The sequence below is a fragment of the Coturnix japonica genome, chromosome 1, assembly GCF_054131305.1.
Source record: "Coturnix japonica strain WE chromosome 1, WE-NBRP24, whole genome shotgun sequence".
Classification (NCBI taxonomy): Eukaryota; Metazoa; Chordata; class Aves; order Galliformes; family Phasianidae; genus Coturnix; species Coturnix japonica.
Window position 1 is genome coordinate 102,527,296 of NC_140663.1, and position 19,187 is coordinate 102,546,482.

Here is a 19,187-nt window from a genome sequence, read left to right on the forward strand (position 1 = left end):
ATCTTTCTGATATGAAATGAATTTAGTTAATTTAGTGCAAAGTTGCAAAAATGAAGAATTCCATGCTGGTAATTTGTGGAAAGGAAGAAAAAATATGACTAACTTCTTGCTTGTTTTATCTTGTAATATTTGGGGAAAGGTTGAAAGAGGTTTTTCTTCATCATGAAGTGCAAAATGCTTCAAAGGAACTTAGGAAGTTTTCAAATGCATACCTTTTCAAGTCCTTAAAGAGTCAAGTGTGTCAATTGACTAATTTGTATTTGGACTAAATTAAAGTAATTGCACTTTTTTCTAGGGTGGAAATGGTGCCATTGGGTTTAACATCTGCCCTATAAAAGGAAATGTTAAACCCTTTGTTGCTTTGACTGTAGTACAAAGCATGTGCTTTCTGATAGGCTCTGCAGTCAGAATGTCTTCAGACTGTGGAGGTTGGTGACAACTGGAGCAAGCAAACACAGGCTCCTACCCCTGCCTACCTAACTATAGGGGTACCTAACCATGAGGAGGAGAGAAATACATCCAAATTTTTTCTTTAAAAAATTAAATTTAAAAAAAATAAAAGAGAGAGAGAGATGGACAGGATGTAGTTGAAGTGAATACGCCACTTTGGGACTTGGAAACACTCAAAAATGTCATACTTAAGATGCAGTCTCTCCCTTCTGTTTACAGCGCATTCAAATACAGAACTGTAAACTCTTGCAAGTTATTATGTTCCTAACTTCTGATTGTTCTGATCTTTAAAAATATAATCAACTGCCTCCTGGCTTTTTATTTTTTTCTTTTAATCAAAATTCTATAAAAATGGCCACAGATCTTGTTGGGCAAAGTAAGAAGTTGTTTTTATGAACAAAACTTGATTTGTCAATCATTACTTATCTTGGCAATTCACAGTAGATTGATAGGCATGATGAAATTCATTCACTGCAGTTGAAATCATTTCTGAAACAATACTTTTACAATTTTTCCCTAAATATGGTGGAGGTTCTTTTATGTAACGTCATCACTTTCTGTTAAACTTTTTTGTTCTATCAAAAGTTTTAAAAGCATGTCAATTTAACGAGCACGTGTGTTCAAAGAGAACTCTAATTACAAATAACGTGTTTTGAAGAAGAAATACCACAAAGAATTAAACCTTAAAAATCATGATTACTCAAAGATCTCGTTAAACATGAACGTGAAAGTATCCATATCTTCAGTGTAAATAGATGTTCTCATACTATATTCATGTTGGTCACTGTCTACAGATTTTCTTTAGTATTGCTACTTCTTAGGAATGCAAATGTAAATAGCATGCCTTTTTAGCTGATTTTTGTGGTCTGCTGAATTCTGCATGAAAGGACATGCAAGTTTTCCTGAGCATTTCAGTAGCTGTGTTATTGCTTTTTAACAGTTTTCTTAATGGACACTTTTCTTAAAATTACTTAAGGAAATGGTTTTACTTTCCATAGCATATTGCTTTGTATTGTGAATCTAACACTTGCTAAAATGACAATTTGTAGCACAGTTTATTATCATCCTTAATAATGATGTTTTTTCTTATCCCTCTGGGGGTTTCTTTTGTGTTTTAGTGTTTGATCAATTAGATCTCGTCACATATGAAGAAGTAGTAAAACTGCCAGCATTCAAAAGGAAAACGCTAGTCTTACTAGGTAATTTTGAGTTGTTATTTCAAACGTAAGAGCATAATTATTAACATCTTGTGGCAGAAAACTAATGGATGATTTTTGTGTTGTGGGTTAGGTGCACATGGCGTTGGAAGACGACACATAAAAAACACACTCATCACAAAACATCCGGACAGATTTGCGTACCCCATTCCTCGTAAGTAGCAATGTTCTATGTAGTGCAAAATTGTATGTAGTGTGCTTGACAACAGTCCCACTAACAGAATCTTCTGTTAAGGAAGAATGAATTGTGAATGGACTGGGAATATTTCTTGTTTTGTTTTTTTCAGAGGAGAGTGTAGTAAGTAGCACCAAGTTTCCAGAGATGACAATAAGAAAATGCAGTTAGCTTCACGGCTCACCACATGGGTTGTTACCAAGAGCACAGGGGCATTTTTCCTTCACAGCAGGCTCAGCTAATCCCATGGCAAGAACTGTATATTCTACATTATTTGTTGGAGATGCAGCTTTTTTCCTCAAGCATAGGCATTTTAAAGCAAGCCCATCCAGTAGCTAAATCCACCCACTCTTGTTTCAGGCTAACTTCAAAATATAGGAAATCAGGATATGTGTATTCCATTACAAAGATCTAAAGCAAAGAGTAATAAATGGTTTTCAATGTACCTTTCACCCAGGCTCTCTCAAGTACTATGTGTATTGTTCTGTGGAGGCAGAAGCTGAAATATTTACTTTGTCTTCAAATTATTTATAAAATGAACTCATATGCTGTGAAGGCCATGTGTTGGATTGCCTGCATTCTGTGGAAGCATTTAAGTTGTTTCACTGGTTATATAGGAAAACTGAAGAGACTAGCTGCAAATCATGGTCCAGTCCGTGTGCTTCAGCATCATTCTAATGTTTAGATAACTGTTTTAGACATCATTTAACCTTCGGCCCCACTTTGGAAGAGCAGTCATCTGTATTAGCTCCCGTGTCATGCTTGATGGGACTGAATGGATGCATCAAGTTTAGGCACATTTAGGGTATTTAATATAGTACCTTATGCTTGTTTTTAGGAACCTAAATTAATCCCTTATTTTTGCTATCTGAAATAAATCATGTAAAATACATCACACACTTTAAGTATTATGGAAACCTCACCTGTATTTCAGCTGATTGTGGGTAATTGAATTCTCTTTAGCTCTCAGGGACAGATTTTTACTGCATTTTCTTCATTATTTTGAAAAATCATGCTAAGAATAGGTAACTCTTGAGGCGGGCTGTGAGTTGTATGTTGTATTTATCAGCATGCACTATGGAAAAATTATCTAGCTACTGAAAACTTGATCTTAAAGGTCAAAAAGTCATGTCACACACTGGTGGTTTAAGAATTAGCAGGCCATATGTCTCTTACCACATAGGTTTGAAAAAGCAATATATTTGAAAAGTAAGTCATTGTTAGCTAGCTTTTATCTGTCTTGACCACAAGTAGCTAGGCCTTCACGCGCTTTTTATACTTTCACACTCTGAAGAAAACCACAGAAAAATACATGTGTTAAAAAAAAAAAAAAGAAGAAGAAGAAGTTTTAACAAATGTAGACAGTTGAAGAGAAAAGTAGGAGAATATGTAAGTTCTGGTAGACCTATGACAGCAGTAAGTAGAATGGTGATATTATAGGTTTTGTTTAGTCCATTTTTTCTTGAATTCCTTAAAAAATGCACTCATTTGGCCCCACCAATGCTCAGTTACAGGAGAGGGTTCAACTCCCTGCAGTTGTTGTCAATATTTTGCCTAATGCAAACCAGGATACTGTTAGACATTTTAGCAGCATGGGCACATCAGTGGTTCATGTTCAACTTTTTCCAGCCTGTTGAGATCCCTCTGGATGGCAGCATGACTGAATGTCCTAATTTTGTGTCACTTGGTGAGGGTGCACTCTTCCCCATCAGCCAGATCGTTAAAGAAACAGGATTGGACCTAGTATTGGCTCTGGTGTAAAGAGGGGCCCTACTGCCTAGGGGATTTTAAGGGAATGGTTTAGAAACTATAAAAGCAGTGAGATCAAACCTATCAATCAAAGATGAATAACAAACTGTAGAATAAAAGTTTGTTTGCTCTTGAAAGAACATAGACTCTTAACATCTTCACCAAATAAAATAAAATTTGGCACTGAAAATTTTGCAAGCTAACCATTTTGAAGTGCAAAATTCTATATATGAAAGAAAAATGAATCATAGAATAGATTCTATAATGCAAAGGAGGCTGAGGGGGGACCTTATTGCTCTCTTCCTGTACCTGAAAGGTGCTTACAGTGAGAGCAGGGTTGGTCTCTTCTCACTGGTGACAAGTGACAGGATGAGGGGAAATGGCCTCAAATTGCACCAGGGTAAGTTTAGGTTGGATATCAGGAAAAACTTCTTTACAGAAAGGGTTGTTAAGCACTGGAATAGGCTCCCCAGGGAGGTGGTTGAGTCATCATCCCTGGATGTGTTTAAAAACTATTTGGAAGGGATGCTCAGGGACATGATTTAGTGGGGTTGTTAGAGTTTGGCTAGTATGCTTGGGTTGTGGTTGGACTCAGTGATCTTTAAGGTCTTTTCCAACCTGAGCAATTCTATGATTCTATTCTATGATTCTATGAAATAAAGGTTAATTATAACCTTCTGTTCTTCCTTTCTTTTTAATCCTTTCCACATCCCTTAGTCTCCTGCTTTCCCCAGCACATCCCTCAGCCTTCCACTTCCCCTAGACCTTGTTACTCTGACTCCCCTCAGCTCACACTTCATTGTTCTACATATGAATTAGCAGGCCAAATCATTCAGTGAATAAATATTGATAAACCAATCAAGATGCCACATGTAAGCGTAGTACTGCTTTTGAGTTAAAAAAATACATTTTATTTTCAGACACAACCCGACCTCCAAAGAAAGATGAAGAAAATGGAAAAAATTACTACTTCGTATCGCATGACCAAATGATGCAGGATATATCAAACAATGAATATTTGGAATATGGCAGCCATGAGGATGCAATGTATGGGACAAAACTGGAAACAATACGGAAGATCCATGAGCAGGGACTAATTGCAATACTTGATGTAGAACCTCAGGTAACTCATTAGAAGTAGATGAAAATGGGACTTAACGCAAACCCTTCAACATTATTTTATTGAGATACATTTGTTTTCATCAATGATTGTATACTAGATATGACCAGATCAGCATCATTATTTTAGACACTCCTTTTTGTGTTAGTATTATACTTTTCAAAAGAGAGAAGGACAGAAAATAAGGCTCTCAAGAAAAATTTGTTCATTCATTATATAAAGTCTTCAGTGAAAAAATCTGATATATTTCCTTTGAAGCATCTGTGTAATTGTGACTTTTAGTTCACAGTGATGTATGCTTTGTTAAGTGGAACTACATGAATATGGACAAAAAGTGATGTTTGTATCATATGTGCAGAACAAAAGAAATGGGAGGAAAGAAGTTAAAACTGTGACCAGTGTTAACTATTTATTTTTGCTTGCTACTTTCTTCTTTGATTCAAAAATTCATTTAAGAACAGAAACAGCTAAATTACTTAGTGCAGTTCACATAGAGTGCTGATGCAGTACTGTTCTGAAAAATAGAATCCTGCATTGAACAGTTTTTGGAGAAAGCATTTATCGCTAGTTTAAATGGAGCAGCTGTTAAAAGTGAGATCTCTTGATACAGCATTTCAATTTGGATTGTTCAGAAACAGTACAAACCTCAGAAACCATCCTAATCTTGATTAGAATGTATTTACATTTGATAACAGCCCAAGTAATTCACATTTGGCACCAGCTGCTATTCCTGCACTTCTGCCATCAAAGGACAAGCCTCTTTTTTAACCAGCTTCCTCGTGCATCTGTCTCAGTGCCTTTATGCCAACATGCCCATGGATCAATTACTAGCTATCTTAACACCACTTGCCTGTTTTCCTTTGGTATTCCTAGTTACGTGTGTCTCCATGACATTCATATATAGGGTTTATCTCTTTTGTTTTGAGGAGCTTAATGGACACCGGTCGCTCTGAAAGTAATGCCTCCTATTTATTTCCATGGAAATTCTCAGATACAAGGAGCACAATAACACGATTTGATAGAGCAGATTCTCAGCTACAAGCCACTTCTTTTTTTTTCCTCCAACATAGTCACCAGCACTAGCTGTGCATTTTCACCACTGATGAACAAGAGCCTCCATGCTGCACTTATAAACATATGCACAGCTGTCTGGAACATGGCTTGTCTTTCTCATCACTGCCACCACTGCTGAAATGCATGACCCACCACTTGACTGTGCTCAGAGCCACCATTTGATATTCATAAGTGTCCAGCAAGCATCAGTGAGTGCCACTGGGTTTTGTCAGGCCACCCCTCTGCTGCCATCGGTCTCTCAGCAACAAAATGTAACAGAATGTTGCTGAGAATGTTCAGCCTCTACTGCCATCCCACCAAAATCTGCATCCGATGTTGTAAGCCAGCATATTAAAATAGGAGACATTGCTTTCAGAGTAGCCCTCATATATGGGTTTCAGGCTGACTCATTACTTGCCTCAGATGGTTAATCAGAGTGTGATTAGTGTGACATTCAGGCTGTGATCAACTGTTTCCCTTACAAGCTTGAAGCAAAGTTTCACCTATGGCAGCTAAGTTACAACTAAGCCAAGGTTTTGATAAGAACAGTCATCTTTTGTGTAGTTCAGGTGCCCAGTGCAGTATTTACTGCATTAATGCAATGCTCATTACTGCTCTTAACTTTTTAAAGACCTCTCATTTTTATTTGCTTCAGAAAATAAGATAAATAAATTAATACAACTTGCTTTTTGTCCCTTATTCATGACATCACTTCCTTTTCTTTCTTTTTTTCTTTCTTCTTTTTTTTTTTTTTAAATGTGGTGTTAACCATTCCTTTTAAATGTAAATAGAATTCTGCACACTATGGGAAGAGCCTCTCTGAACATGCAGAAGCTTTCATTGTCTTGAAATTTATACTTATTTTAATTATAAATGTATTGTTTGAGTACCAAAAAATGTAAAATAACACAAGAAGTGTCTGCATTACTAAGGTTGTGACTCCAAATCAGCAAAAAACAATTAATTGCTGATATAAGTCCATCTTCTTTCCATCTTCTGCTTATGTGACTGTTTTGACACTGACTGCTGGGGGATCCTTCTCAAGATTATTTTTTCTTTTACCCTAGGCATTGAAGGTCCTGAGAACTGCAGAGTTTGCTCCTTTTGTTGTTTTTATTGCTGCACCTACGATTACCCCAGGCATTAATGAGGTATGGCATCTTACAAATTAATGTCTTATCAGAGACAAAATTAAGGATGGAATTCAAAGATGCAGATAGGAGTTTTTCTGTCTGTAGCTGGAGAGGTAGAAGGACAGTTGAAGGGCAGCATTATTAAGTAAGTCAGTTGAGATGTATTCATTTTTTAATAACTGATATTTCTAATTCAGAATATGAATTTCAAGTTGAAGGACCCACATGATGTATTCGAATATATATATTCCCAAGGTTCATTTCCAAATCTGTGACAAATCATTAGCACAAATAACTCAGTTAACAAAATTTACTCAATTTTGAGTTGCAGTGCTACCGCTGGACTACAGCTGGCATGAACTGCAGAATGCATGTTCCACCTTTATCTTGTAGTATTTTTTTCTAACCAGCAAATATACATCAGAATTAAGCTTCTTAATTTCAAAAATCATTCTCTTCAGAACTGGACATAAGCTTTTACCAAAGGGTTACTTGCTTGTGGAATAATGTTAAGAGTTTGTGCAATTACACATCCTGAATTTCTTACTTAGTTTGTGTGGAGTTTTACAGCTGCTACTGATTTCAAAGAGGTTATCAAGCAGTTCTGCTTTTAGCTCACAACAGGACAGGCAATGTTTGTACAAATACTTGATCTGCTCTGCCTTTTTAAACTCCATTACCAAGGTACTTAATTAATTGGATTTAAACATGAATCTGTTCCAAACCCCCTAGGTGTTCCTTTTTCACACAAAAATAAAGTCAGCTCTGTTTCTACAGCTGTTTCCATAGAAATGTAATTACAGTATCACAAATACAAAACTGCAGCATCACTCTAGAGGCTTGCAGGAAATAAGGAATGAGACAAATATATTTAAATTCAAATAATCATCCTTCAGGGTAAGAGGAGAGCAATAAACACTGGCCTTAAGCTGCAGTTTTACTGGCAGCTGAGGCGTTCTCCTAGTTCACTGTTGCTGAATGGAGTGGGTTTCCCTAATTTCAGGACTGGTACTGCCCATCTGCATTGGCCACAGCACATATCAGATCCTTTAGTGAGCTACTGTTCACTGCTCTAAATTGGGGTTTTGTCAGTTTGCAAGCAGTTCAAAAAGGCTCTGACAATCACCAATGCCAGAACAAATGGTGAAAGCATGTAGCCAAGAAAAGAGATGAGAGAGGGAAGAAGTGAAATATATCATTTCAATGTGTCCTGTGACATTACTTGATGAATACCATCTCAAGACACGAAAATTAACAATACTAGTGAAATGACAGTTTGTCTAACTGCTGATGCTGATGCTGGCATATGCTATAAATCAGTATGATTTTGCAAGAACACTACAAATTTGTAGTCCACGCTGAATGCCATTGTGCAAGCAAATGGCATAGCATCACTTTAAAATATATATATATATTCTTAGGATGTGTAAATCATTGCACGTGTAATGCTAGACTAGGTATGCTGTGGAATTATGTAATTACCTCGTTCTATTCCTTTGTATTTTAGCTCCCAAATGGTCTTTTGCTGCCTCACTTACTTGCCAGAACTATTAACCTTTTAGTTTTCTAGCTGTAGGATACAATGCAGAGAGATTCAAGGCAGCTAATGTATCAAAGAAAATGCTCTCCATGGCATACTGGGAAGAAGATAGAAATATACCTGTTATAGTTGTGGTGGGAACACATTAATAGAAATAAGATACTGGATTCTAAATATTTGCGTTCATGCCCTATAAGCATGCTTTTTTTTTAAGTTCTTGTGACTGAAGTCACAGTGCACACAGAGATGCTCAGGCACATGAACTGCTGGACTGGGGCCACACATAAATGGCATCCTAATATATGAATCAGTTAAGCTTAAGGAAAGGGAGGGGGATGTGAAATGGAAGTAGCAACAGAATCTACCAAAATTCAGTGTTCTGTTTTCTAAGATTTTCTCTGCTGAGTGAAGAAAGAGATGCAAGTTACGTATGTGCATCAGAAGCCTGTGTGGCAGCAAACAAGATTCCAGAGTGTGTTTCATATTTCCCATTCATTCTTACTTTTGGAAAGCTTCATGTGCATATTGAGTATCCCTTTCTGCTTATCCTCTTATCTCGCTTTGTTTATTTTACATACGTCTTTTGAGAACACTTCTGTAAATGACTGTCCTTTTTTTCCCCTTATGCTTTCTTGAATTTCATCTTTGCTTTTTTTTTTTCATTTTCCTGCACTCGTACTAATTGTACATAGCTGCCAAAATGGTGCAGAAAATTGCCTGTAAGTACCAGCTAGGGGCTGACATGGTAGTTCCGGTTATTTTAGTAGTTTTAGAATGTAGATTTGCTCATTCACGTTCAACATTACTTTCTACCATTGGGATAAAAATTTACACAAAAAAGGCTTTACGTATCTTGCTGTAATGGATGTAATAAGAATTATTTGCTAAGAAGAAACAAGAAAGTAAAGTTTCTACTATTAGAGCTGGACATCTGAACATCGTGGTAAAAATCAAAGCAAAGACCCTGTCTTAAAGGTAATTACCTTGAGATGCTTTAGCCGACTATAGAACACATAAAATACTTCAGTAAACGAGGATCACATCGTTGGAATTAACTAGGAAGCAAAATACTATGCTTAATTACTGAATGTGTTATTATTATAAGCAATTCTTCAAAGCACAAAACCTATTTGAATCATATAGGAAATCTCAGAGAGTACCCACCTATCTCATCACCAAGAAAATGTAAATCATGTCATTGGTGTGGTAAAACAGAGAGAGGAGAGAGCAGATCACGGAACAGCTGAGTAGTTCCTCTCTCCTCTAGTTGTTTTCTGTTTTCCCATTCAGCAACAAAGAGGAATTAGCAGGCTCCAGTCTTTTTATTCAAATATTCATTGAGCGATGTGTAACTTCTTTCTCTTTTCCAATAGCTAAAACATAAATGTTTCTGAAGAAATTTTTCTCAACTTATATTGAAATTGAAAGAAAAAAAAAGCCTTCAGAGATAGAGGAGGCTGAAAACATCACTGGCAGCCATTATGCATGTGCAAGGGATGCCATGGATGACAGTCATGTTTCACTCCCAGGTTTGCTGGAGATTGAAAGAGGATTAGGAAAGCAGACTGAACACTAGTGATAGGGTAGAAAAGTCTCTTCCAGATAGTGAACACACTGCAACTGATCCCATGTGTAGTACGTGTGACATGAGAACTGACTGTAGAAGAAGAGGCAGACATTCTGCTCCCTTCAGCTATCTGAACATTTTGGTAAATATCTTATTCTTTGGCACTATTGAGCACGCAGACGATGGAGATGATTCTTCTTGAGAATATTCTGGGATCTTCACTGTCAAGACTTAATTAAGAAATTTTAAGGAAACTGACAAGAACAGCACACGCTGCTTTTTTCTACAGAAGTGCCAAGCTTTGCTATAGGTGCACAGTGCTCTATAAAAGGAGCATGCCCTATACAGAAGTGCGTGGGAAAAGTATTTGTCTGACCTTGAATGAGGCCTTAAGTGATTATCTGATGGAGGCCACATTTGCACCCCATCTAGGGCTGCAACTTCAGAAAGAAGCAGAACTGTAACTTGGTTCATAAGGAACCCTCCGGAAGCGGCTGGTTTCATGGTGTCGGAGAAGGAGAACTATCTCAACACTGGTTATTCCCAGAGGATCTGAAAGCCACCATTTCACAGCAACATGTCGCTATATTTACAGATGCTTGGGAAGTTCAAACAAAACACAAATACATACCAAAAAAAAGCAAAGTATGGAAGGAGTATCTCATATTAGTGGATACAGTTCCATTCCTAGAATAGTTTCTTGTGAAGCCAGCCATAGACACTCCCTCTATACTTCTTACAGCCTAGAACTGTTTCAGTAAAGTGCATCCCAGTTGACTGAGCAAGTAAGGTGACAATATAGATACCAGTACAGCAGGGAATCTGTGCTGTACATACATGGTTTAATTCCATTTCCACTCCAAACATGTGGGAGGGAAGGAATTCATGTGACCGTTTCAAAGTTCATAAAAGCAGGAAATGATTCTTTTAATTTTGTAGGGAATTTGCAGGAAGGGATTTCAGGATCACTGCAGGACCCTAGAGGAAAGCCTTTTGTAGTCTCTCAGAAATGCAGGCCCAGCTAGCAAGCCCACTATGATAGCATTGCCAGCTACAGAGAATTAGGCATCACACCTACCAAACTGGCAGAAGCCAATCCCATAAGAAATGGACACAAAGCCAAGGGAAGTGCTGACCCTGTAATGGCTGACCCTTCTCAATTGTGAACCGTGGAATTGGGTCTTCAGTACAAGACGCTAAGAGATGCCAGAAGTGATATAGGAAATACTGAAATAGGAACTGCTGGGCAACATGGAGTGAGAACTTCCTCATCGGCAAAGGGTGGTTAAAGAAAGTAAACCCCAGAAGACTGATGTTGAACAGTGAATTGTTACCAAAACTGGGAACAGCTGATATTTAACAAAATACCCTATCCTGTTTCTTGTTCTCTTCCCTGGACATAGGCCACGTAGCTTGAATTTGTGCACTTTGTTTGTTTAACTCACGTATGGTCTTTTTAGTTCCATGTCTGTGCTGCTTTTATTAGCTTTCATCCTTGCCTTTTTAGTTCTAGACTTGTCTTTTGTCTCACGTAACGTCAGTAAATGACTTGTATTTGAATGTCAGCTTCAAGACAGAAACTGTGTAATTTCTTCCTTGTAATTTCTAGGGAATTAGGCAGGGTCTCTAGACCACTTAAGCTTTTTTTGCCTGCTTTCTTCTCTGTAAGCAACAGCTAGAAAGCTGCCATAGAAGTAAAGGAAACGATCCAACTTACCTCTCCCATTTCCTTTTCTCATCATTGACTAGGATGAATCTCTTCAGCGCCTGCAAAAGGAGTCTGAAATCTTACAGAGAACATATGCACACTACTTTGACCTAACAATTATCAACAATGAAATCGATGAAACAATCAGGCACCTGGAGGAAGCCATTGAGCTCGTTTGTACAGCGTCGCAGTGGGTGCCAGTCTCCTGGGTCTATTAGGCCGCTCGCGAGATCATTGAAAAAGCCTGGCGTTACTGGGAACCACCTCATACATGGGAAACCTCTTCGTTATTGACCTTGTGTCAGCAGGTCTTGGCCCCTAGAGACTACCTAGATGTAGTGTGACCTAAATTTATAATTATTGTCATGTCCTAATAGATAAGAGGAGGGGGAAAAAAAAATTAAACACTAATTTAAAGAGACAGTATCTTTTTTTTTTTTTTTTTAATCATTTCTCCTAAAATTTAATAAAGTGTATCTTTAAATGTATGTATTATTCAGTCCTTTGGAATGTTATATTTTTGGAAATAATAGCTTTTTATTTCAAGGGCCCCTAAAAACTGCACAAAATAGATGCTGCTTTCTATAATCTATTTTAATAGTAATAATAATATGATTCTGTTACCTTAACTTGGGGGTGGAACACTACATTCTTTTTAGAGTCTGATTTTATGGATCGGAATACTTTCCTTTATTTATTTGAAATAATCAGTCTAGCGGTTACCAAACAAATTCATCAATCTTAAAGGCCTTTCTTCGCTCTTTTTTTGTTGTTGTTGTTGTTTGTTTGTTTGTTTTTTAGGGTAGCGTTTTTAAATACTTTTGTGTAACATCCAGATAATGTGATACTGTCTCTTTGAAGAACTCTGTAAAACTTCTTTTAGAAATCTGAAATTGGGTCTTGACTCTTAATGCATGTGGACAGTCGCAAGCGTTCATGCCGTTGGTGTATCTGTGTTGAAAAAAAAACTGTAATCTACAGCAAAGTACATTCCGTTCATGGGAAAACGTACCCAAGGGAATAAAGTGAAATATTATTCTGACTTAAGTTGTAAACCTATGCACATCCCTTGCATTTTGGGCAACTTTATACAAAAAAAAAAGGAAAAAAAAAAAAGAAAAACCGATTTTTATTAATAATAATCATGTAGTGAAATGTGTTTGTAATTTTGTCTCAATTTAATTTGTTGTAAGGTGGGAGGGGGCAATTACTGGTTTCACCATTTCAGATCTGTGTCGTCTGAGAGTATTAACGTTTTAATTAAGTTTAAGCAAAGAAATGCTGATTTTTAATATGTATGTAATTGTTTAAAAATGCACACATTTTAAAAGAAAATACTGTGCAATGAAGAAACCAGTTTAGGCATTGCGATAAACTTGACTATTCCAAAAGACTCATCGAAAACAGCCCTGTAAATTCCTTCAAAATGGTAATTGACGCTACAGTCTGACCAAGTTTTTTTATTTTAAATATACTTCCTTTTATGTGTTCAACAACCAAATGTTTTTGGGTCCTTCATTTCATCGCAGGGAGTTCCAAGAACAAATCAGTGCTTCTTGCAGCGAGAAGAGATTTCTTGACGTCTGTTCAGTGAAGGCCGTGGCGGAGAAGCTCAGGGGCTCTGCTGGGCCTTTCCAAGCACAGCTTAGAATCAGAGCAGAGCCAAGGAAGAAAAAGTAATTAAATGTGCCAACCTTATGTTTTGTTTCCTTTCTTCATGCCCTCACTGGCCCAGATGGTTTATGTTTTTCCTGCAAATACATAACAGAAGCAAGCATTACAGCTTCTTTCTAGATGTCAGAAGTGTTCCTTAGCACGGTTTGTGTTAAAAGCTCTGTTGGCTGCGCTGTTTTATAGTATGAAGTTCAGCATTTACGTGTTCTCAAATGATTTGTCCTTAAGTTGAACTGTGAGCCATAATTATCCGTAGGCTGGTTCAGTTGTGTGGGACCACATTTCCTGTAATCAGAATTTTTCTGTCATCAGAAAATATTCTCACTTTATTATCGGGGCAATAATCATCAAATGCAAAAGCTGCTTATTTTCTCCTGCCTACTCCTGCAGGTCAGGTGGCCAAATCTATTCCTCTTGTGAGGCTCCAGCCAAACCAGGCAGTGTGTTTCCTTTGTGCAGCCCTCACGGCACAGCTGGCAGTGTGCAAGACAGCAGGGTACTCCATCCATAGCTTTACTCTGATGCAAAGCTCATTTATGCCATGACTGGATTCACAGCTCTGTGCCCTAGTCCCAAAATGAGTACCATAACCACATCCCTTGAATGTACAGTGTGTGAAGGACTGGAAGCAAAACAATGATAAGTGGTCTATATAGGCCAGGCATAAGGAAGCCAGCCAACAAGAGGGAACTGATCAGACAGATAGCAGCTGCTCACCTGGTCTGAATTTAGCCCCTCTAAAGGGGAAGGGGTACAAGCTGTGTGCTGTGTTGAGCATAAAATATAATTTTTCATTCAGGTAGTCTTGTGTCATTTTAGATCTGGATGCATCCGAGCTGGTGTTCTTGTAGATTGACTGTTGCAGTGGTAGCACTGCACACTAACAGCTCACCCAGGTGCTGGCTTCATTCATTCTTAACCACTTCTAATCCCAATAAAATACAAAGACAAGAAGACTTGCTGAGAGCAATGCGGTGGAGTGTTTCTGATGCTGGAAATACAAACTTATCTGGTAAGCACAGGTATTTGACTTCAATGACGCATTCTTCATCTCAACTGTTAACAACACTGAAGAAGTAAGGTAAATGCAATAATTGGGATTCAGCTCACCATAAATGTTTTGACTGCAAACTTTTGGCTCTGTTCATGTGAATTTCTTGAAGATTCTGTATATCCAGCCTGTAAGGAAAGAAAACTCATAAAAACCCCGAGGGTGCTTCTGCCGTATGTAGATGACATGAATGGTGATTGAATAGAATCAATATACTTTTCTTCTCCTAAGTGGAGCTACTATTCAGTTAATATTACACTGTAAAAAGACTAACTTGGAAATCCTTGTGTCTTCAATTCCCACTGTATGGCCTTTTATCAAGAGACAAAAACTGGAATCATAGAATCATAGAATGGTTTGGGTTGGAAGGGATCTCATGGATCACAAGGCTCCAACCCCCCTGCTGCATGCGGGTCCACCAACCTCCATATCTAATACTAGACCAGGCAGCCCAGGGCCCCATCCAACCTGGCCTTGAACACCTCCAGGGATGGGGCATCCACAACCCCTCTGGGCAGCTGTGCCAGCGCCTCACCACTCTCATAGTAAAGAACTTTCCTCTGACATCCTCCTTCAACTTAAAATCATTTCCCCTTGTCCTGCCATTATCTACCCTTGTAAATAGTTGACTCCCCTCCTGTATATAGGCTCCCTTTATGTACTGACAGGCTGCAGTGAGGTCACCCCACAGCCTTCTCGAAGTAGTTTCAGCACAGTCACAGACAGCATAGAGCAAGCCCACAGTGCCTCAGTTCACTCCATCCACGCCTCCCAGCCTCCTGCCCAAACCCTGCTGGTACATCTGGGTTATTTGTGTGGTAAATAGAAGACAAAAAGCTGCTATAAATTCAGCAGGCAGTTTTGCTCTCACAGGGAAGGCTCATGAAGGTGCAGAGCTAATGTTAGAATCCCTTCTTTCCATCTTCCAACTGGAGATGGGCCTCCTAGTGTTGTAAGTGTCACTGCATCAAAGAGAAGGTGAGACGTAAGAGCCTAAGCAGCATTGAAGGGGAGTGGATGTTTTTTAACCGGATACTGAAGCCAGTAATCTGATGTACAAACTGAATTCAGTATTCCATCCATTCTTGTTCTTAGCCTCTAAGGAAATGATTTCATAATGTCATCATTGAAATGAATATTTGGAAAAGTACATAAATAATTAGTTCTTATCTGAGAGACAGATGACTTTCCTCTAACTAAGACCTCAGTTAATATTCTAGACAGTGAGGAAACTGATCACTTCTCATGTAGTTTTACCCTTTTCTTTCTAAGAAAAAATAAATTGGGCCACGTCTCTCTGTTCTTATGATTAATACATGACTTGAAGCTGTACCTGTGTTGTGGATGTTGAGCTGATAGCAGTTGGCTTTGAAGTATAATTCATCTTGGAGCTGAAACATGAGTCTGTTTTCCCCCATGTGCAGCCGTCCAGTTGGAGACTTCTATTTCTTCACAAAATGGCTGTGGTAGTGGGGCAAGCCTTGAGAAAAGCAGAGGCAGTATGTGAACTGTGCTCAGTGTCACAGTCAAAGAAACAAGGAATGAGCCAACTTTTAGAAGAGACACAGCAGAAGAGGGGCAACTCAACCCATGCCCAGATCTGCTATTGCACTAATCCACTGAATTTTCACTGGTTGATTTTGCCATAGACACCAGCCTGTTGAAACATTATACTGAACTCTTATGTTCAGTGTTTTAAATATTTGTTGCATTTGTAAACCTTCATGTGCTTTAGCATAAAATCATGTAAAGTCACACATGGATAAATGGTTTTACTGCTGCAAGACTTTACGAATGTAACATAACCTGATGTTGTTTTGAACATGTATCTAGTCCAGAGCATTTGGCCAATACAATTTGTTTTAAAGGCCAGCCTGGGAAATCCCCATCCCTCTCTCTAAGCATAACTGATGAATTCTGCTTACTCAAGCTGTACCATCATCACCATCAGTACAATATGTCTATACTGCAGTATTATAATTAGAATATATGATAAACTTATCTTTCAACATTTTAATTTTCTATGTTTTTATATTTTTATAATTATACAACATGGGATGGGATGGTGCCCCTCCGTGCCTCCCTCAGCCTCCCCTTCTGCCTCCGCAGTATCTCTATGCCTGCAAGTATGGAGAAGTTTTGCCTGCACACAGTCCACATCCTTTCAGCTACAGGCTGTGTCAGGATGAACATCCCAGGGGACCCCACACAACCACTGCTTCATGTCGTGGTCTCACACAACCACAGCGCAATGCACTGGGGAAGGAAAGCCCTCCTAATTTTTATTAGACCGGGTATGGCTTAAAAACTTGACCTTATTCTAGCTGAAGCCAGATATTCCCCATTGACATTTTCATAGCACACCATCAGGTCTTAATAGTTGCTGGATGCTCATTTCTTGCTCATCCTCTCAATGAGGGCAGCTGAGTGCTTTAACCAACTCAGAGACTGCTCATGTCCTGGTGCCAGGAAATTGTGGGACAAGGCAGAAAAGCTGCAGAAACATAATCTTCAAATCAACCTGTCTGCAGTAAGTAGAACTAATGGTAGAAGTCCTTTTACAGTGTCTTTAACTATAGTGTGGGGCCTATTAACAGAAACACTTAAGCCTTTTCACCAGGTCCATGGGGGCATGAGTAAGTCACTCAGTAAAATCAGAAACTCAGCTTCAAGCACAGCTCTGTTGCAGCAGCTTAGCAGAGGTACCAGCAAAAGCAGCTTGGAAGAGGAGCAAGCAGTTACAGGAGGCTAAGAGATGGTTTGTGAGGTCCAGGACAGTTTAAGCTGGTCTCAGTCACAGGTCATCTCACCCCTCCCTGTCCTGCTCTTAGAAACTGAATGAGTGTTGAATGAAATTCTCTCAATCCAAAAAATCAAATAAGTGGGGTGTCCACACAAAGTAAAGTGTGGGTTGAGGAAATATAGTAAAATGAATGGAAGTTTTTAGGTCTTTTTTAAATGCTTTGGGATCCTTTGTAGGGAATATAAGATTTATGCTTTATATTAAGGCTTTAAATCAATCTTTAAGAGAGAGAAATTAAGGGGGAAGTATAATAAAAATCAAAGGATGTGGTAAAGGTCAAAGTGAGAAAAAGTGCAGAAGTAATGAACTTTTCACATTCAAGGCTGAGACTAACCACAGATCAGACAGACTAACCACGGGGTCAACAAAATCAGGCTTTGGTTAAGATCTAGTCTGTTGAGAAGTATCTGGTATTTGCCATATTTGTACTCGTTTTATTTTAGAGATTGCAGTTTAGACCTGTTTTGTTCCAAAAGAATGAAACACTGAAGCAGGCCTTGTGTATGCTGAGGTTCTCACCCACTGGTGATTCTTCACAATGTACATCTCAAACTCCATGGGTCTCTGTCAATCAGATTTGGGCAGCAGGCATGAAGAGAAGAGGGATTTATATTACTAGTGTTAGTGCAACAAACTCATATATTGACTCTAATAAAGTGGGCATTTTAAAAGCTGTGTTTAATGTAATTAGAAAGTGTTCTTTTCTTACCCAAGCCAGCCCTGTCCTATGTAGTTCTCACTAAGGCAGCAGTGACCACAGCAGGCTGCTTTCTTGCAAGGCTTCATGTCCTGCAGTGGAGGAATAGCAGTTTAGTAGAGTAAGCCATTTTATTTCAGTTGATTTTGCTCCTCTTGAATTTATGATCACAACAATTATCAAGGGAAAACACCAATTTCAAGGTCTAATTTTTTTAAGAGCTAATAGCAAGATGTCATCAAACCAAGAATTAGCTGAATACTTAATACTCACTTCAAATCTGGCAGTGAGGCTCCAGTGTCAGCTGGAGGTCATTTTCTGTGTGCTGCATCCTGCACTTTGGCCACAACTTCAGGTAAGTGCAGACCAAAAGTGATGCTCAAGCTGAGCACGAAGAGCTATGGGGATGAAGAAAGATGAAGGAGAGGGAAGAAAGGGGAAGTGTCATGTACAGACTCAGGTTTCTGCTGGTGGAAACAAAGGGCTCACTTGCCAGCTACTCCACACAGCTAGCAATGCACAATGCTGATCTCTCAAAGGCTCTGAGGCTCAAGCATGATTTCAGAGCTGGAAGGAGCAAGGCTTCCATTACTGCAGGGAAGCTGGAAACCATTGTTTGTGGCTTGCATTTTCTCAGTAGCTGTAGTTGAATTGCAGACCCACAGGGAGATGCTTCCTGGGGCAAGCACTCCGGGATATACAATACGTCTAAATTGTTCATGCCTAGAGTCACTGGCCCAGAACTGTACAGCTCCAGACCTGGTGTCCCCCACAGTGTTCTCCTGGAGAAGCATGCAGCCCATGACCTCAACTAGTACACTCTGTGCTGGGTAAAGAACTGGCTGCATGGCCAGGCGCAGAGAGTGGTGCTGAATGCAGTTAAATCCAGCTGGCAAACGGTTATTATGTGTGGTGTTCTCCAAGGGTTGATACTGGGGCCTGTCCCGTTCATTATCTTTACTGATGACCTGCAAGAGGTGCACCCGCAGTAAGTTTGCAGATGGCACCTAATTGGGAGAAAATCTGCCTGGGGGAAGGAAGGCCTTGCAGAGGGACCTGGACAGGCTGGATAGCTGGGCTGAGGCCAATGGGATGAGGTTCAACAAGACCAAGTGCTGCATCCTGCACTTTGGCCACAACAACCCCATGCAGTGTTATAGGCTTGGGGCAGAGTGACTGCAAGGCTGTGTGGAGGAAACAAATTTGGTGATGTTGGCTGGCTCTCAGTTGAACATGAGCCAAGAAAGCCA

General features: G+C 39.1%; 1 protein-coding gene across 22 annotated transcripts in view; it reads left to right on the forward strand.

Moving 5' to 3' along the window:
* CASK (calcium/calmodulin dependent serine protein kinase) overlaps positions 1–13,213 on the forward strand; it is a 181,835-nt gene extending 168,622 nt beyond the window's left edge. For 13 of the 22 annotated variants that reach the window (XM_015884890.2, XM_015884915.2, XM_015884924.2 and 10 more), the window contains 5 exons: positions 1,569–1,649; positions 1,741–1,821; positions 4,512–4,714; positions 6,832–6,915; positions 11,754–13,213. In XM_015884890.2, the coding sequence (XP_015740376.1) occupies positions 1,569–1,649; positions 1,741–1,821; positions 4,512–4,714; positions 6,832–6,915; positions 11,754–11,930 (626 nt within the window). In that variant the 3' untranslated portion in view covers positions 11,931–13,213. The remainder of the gene's footprint in view (positions 1–1,568; positions 1,650–1,740; positions 1,822–4,511; positions 4,715–6,831; positions 6,916–11,753) is intronic. The other 9 variants (XM_015884899.2, XM_085530250.1, XM_015884932.2 and 6 more) reach the window with 2 other exon arrangements.
* The last annotated feature ends 5,974 nt before the right edge of the window (positions 13,214–19,187 follow it).